This window comes from Gymnogyps californianus, chromosome 1, assembly GCF_018139145.2.
Source record: "Gymnogyps californianus isolate 813 chromosome 1, ASM1813914v2, whole genome shotgun sequence".
NCBI classification, from domain to species: domain Eukaryota; kingdom Metazoa; phylum Chordata; class Aves; order Accipitriformes; family Cathartidae; genus Gymnogyps; species Gymnogyps californianus.
The window spans coordinates 69,556,007-69,558,868 of record NC_059471.1 but is presented as its reverse complement, the minus strand read 5'-3'; the positions used below and the strand labels follow the sequence as shown (position 1 = coordinate 69,558,868).

The window sequence follows — 2,862 nt, the reverse complement described above, 5'->3', positions numbered from 1 at the left end:
CTGGAATTAAAATAAAAAGCAAAACAAACACCAAAAAAAAAAAAAAAACCAACCAAAAAACAACAAACCAAGCGAGAGAGCGAGCGAGCGGGAGAGGGAGAGAAACAATTCGCGAGGTAACGAGAAATTTCAACTTTTTAATTTTTTTTTTTTACTTTTTTTTTTCTTTTTCCAACCGCCTAAAGGAAAGGTAGCGAGAAAAAATGTCTTATCCAGAGCGTGACTCTAGCAAGAAGGCTCCGGCAGGACTCTTGTTTCAAAGGGGACAAAGTGCTCCAGCAACAGCACAACTTTGAGAAATGCATCATCACCACCATCACCACCATCATCATCACAGGAAGTTTTCTTAGGACACCAACAAAACTTGCAAATAAAAGAGCAAAAGGAGATCGAGGAGCCGAGGAGAGAGAGAAAGACAGAGGGAGAGAGAAAAAGGAAAATATACCCACACACAAAGCCTTAAAGGAAGAAGAAAAGGAAAAGTTTCACTCTGAGAGGGGAAGGCTGAGAGGTGGAGATGTACTCCTAGGGGAGCTGAGGGGAGAAGGCACGGGGGCTTTTTGATCCCCCCCCCCCCCTCTTTTTCGCTTTTTAGCCTTTGTTTGGTTTCCTCCCTGCGAGCAGCAAACTCGGGCGAGAAGGCGGCGGAGGAAAAATATATGTACAGCTAAATATTTCTCTTTTTTGGGGGGGAAAAAAAAACCACAAAAAAGAAAAGCAAAGCGATTAAAAAAAAAAAAAAAGGCGAAGCGAGAGCCGGCGACTGCAAAGAGCGCGCCGCGGAGCGGAGGCAGGACGGCCGGCGGACGGGCGGAGGAGAGCGCGCCGCGGAGCGCTAGCAGGTGAACCCCGCGCCCCGGCGCCCCGGCGAGGCTGGGAAGGCGGCGGCGGCGGCGGCGGCGCGGGCGGCGGCGGCCCCGGCAGCGGCCCCGGCAGCGCCGGGCAAGGGCGCTCGCGGCGGGCGCCCGGCAGCCGGCGGCGGCGGCGGCGGCGCGGCGGCGGCGGCGCGGCGGGGGCGAGCGGCGGGCGGCGGGCGCGGGATGGCCGCGGCCACCTCTAACCCCTACCTCCCCGGCAACGGCATCCTGGCGGCCGGCTCCATCGTCCACGCGGACTCGGGCGGCGGCGGCGGCGGCGGCGGCGGCGGCATGCAGCCGGGCAGCGTGGCCGTCACCTCGGTGGCGGGCGGCTACCGCGGCGACCCGGCGGCCAAGATGGTCCAGAGCGACTTCATGCCGGGCGCCATGGCCGCCAGCAACGGCGGCCATATGCTGAGCCATGCCCACCAGTGGGTGACAGCCCTGCCCCACGCCGCCGCCGCCGCCGCCGCCGCCGCCGCCGCCGCCGCCGAAGCGGGCTCGCCCTGGTCCGGCAGCCCCGTGGGCATGACGGGCAGCCCCCAGCAGCCGCCGCCGCCGCCCGACGTCAAGGGCAGCGGCGGGCGCGACGACCTGCACTCGGGCGCGGCGCTGCACCACCGGCCGCCCCACCTGGGCCCCCCGCACCAGGGGCACCCGGCGGCCTGGGGGGCGGCGGCGGCCGCCCACCTGCCCTCCATGGCCGGCGGGCAGCAGCAGCAGCAGTCGCTCCTCTACTCGCAGCCCGGGGGCTTCACGGTGAACGGCATGCTGAGCCCCCCCCCCGGCGGGCAGAGCCTGGTGCACCCGGGGCTGGTGCGCGGCGAGACGCCGGAGCTGGGCGAGCACCCCGGGCACCACCACCACCACCACCACCAGCACCCCGGGCACCACCCGCCGCACCACGGCGGCGTCAACAGCCACGACCCGCACTCGGACGAGGACACGCCGACCTCCGACGACCTGGAGCAGTTCGCCAAGCAGTTCAAGCAGCGGCGGATTAAGCTGGGCTTCACCCAGGCCGACGTGGGGCTGGCGCTGGGCACCCTCTACGGCAACGTCTTCTCGCAGACCACCATCTGCCGCTTCGAGGCCCTGCAGCTCAGCTTCAAGAACATGTGCAAGCTGAAGCCTTTGTTGAACAAGTGGCTGGAGGAAGCCGACTCCTCCACGGGCAGCCCCACCAGCATCGACAAGATCGCCGCCCAGGGCAGGAAGAGGAAGAAGCGGACCTCCATCGAGGTGAGTGTCAAGGGGGCCTTGGAGAGCCACTTTCTGAAATGCCCCAAGCCCTCCGCCCAGGAGATTACGAACCTAGCGGACAGCCTGCAGCTGGAGAAGGAGGTGGTCAGGGTTTGGTTTTGCAATCGGAGGCAGAAAGAGAAACGGATGACCCCCCCGGGGATCCAGCAGCAGACCCCCGACGATGTCTACTCCCAGGTCGGCACCGTCAACTCCGACACGCCGCCCCCTCACCACGGACTGCAGACCAGCGTGCAGTGAGGGGCACCGCGGGCGGGCCGGGGGGCGCGGGGGCAGCGCGGGCCGGGCCGGGCCGGGCCGGGCCGGGCCGGACCGGACACTGCCGCCGGCACCGGCACCGGCACCGCCGCCGGCACCGGCACCGCCGCCCGCACCCGCACGCTCACACAGACACACTCACACACACGCACACACGCACTCACACACTCACACACACACACACACACACACACGATCCAGGCTCGTTCAGACTGCTTGTGTTTATATATATATGGATATATGCGTGCATCTATATATATATAAGATCGATACCAATAGGGAGCGGTGGAGAAGGTCGATCCGAGCGAGAGCGTTCAGACCGTGTTGGGAAAACGGGGTGGAGATGCGTAATGCACCAAAACTGCAGATGTGCCGGGGGGTTGGTTGTGGGGAGAGGGCTTGGGCGGGTGGGCTTGGCCTTTTTTTTTTAATTATTATTATTATTTTTATTTTTCGCTCTCCAAATTAGCCCCCTCTTGCAGCG

The 2,862-nt window shown here is 63.6% G+C and overlaps 1 protein-coding gene across 1 annotated transcript; it reads left to right on the top strand.

Moving 5' to 3' along the window:
• The first annotated feature begins 1,040 nt into the window (after positions 1–1,040).
• On the top strand, positions 1,041–2,360 carry POU3F3 (POU class 3 homeobox 3). Its single transcript, XM_050911304.1, has one exon. It carries the CDS (start codon positions 1,041–1,043, stop codon positions 2,358–2,360), a length of 1,320 nt encoding a protein of 439 aa, XP_050767261.1.
• The last annotated feature ends 502 nt before the right edge of the window (positions 2,361–2,862 follow it).

Excerpts from the sequence above, each read along its gene's own strand:
- POU3F3 (XM_050911304.1), top strand. The coding sequence starts at position 1,041 with ATGGCCGCGGCCACCTCTAACCCCTACCTCCCCGGCAACGGCATCCTG.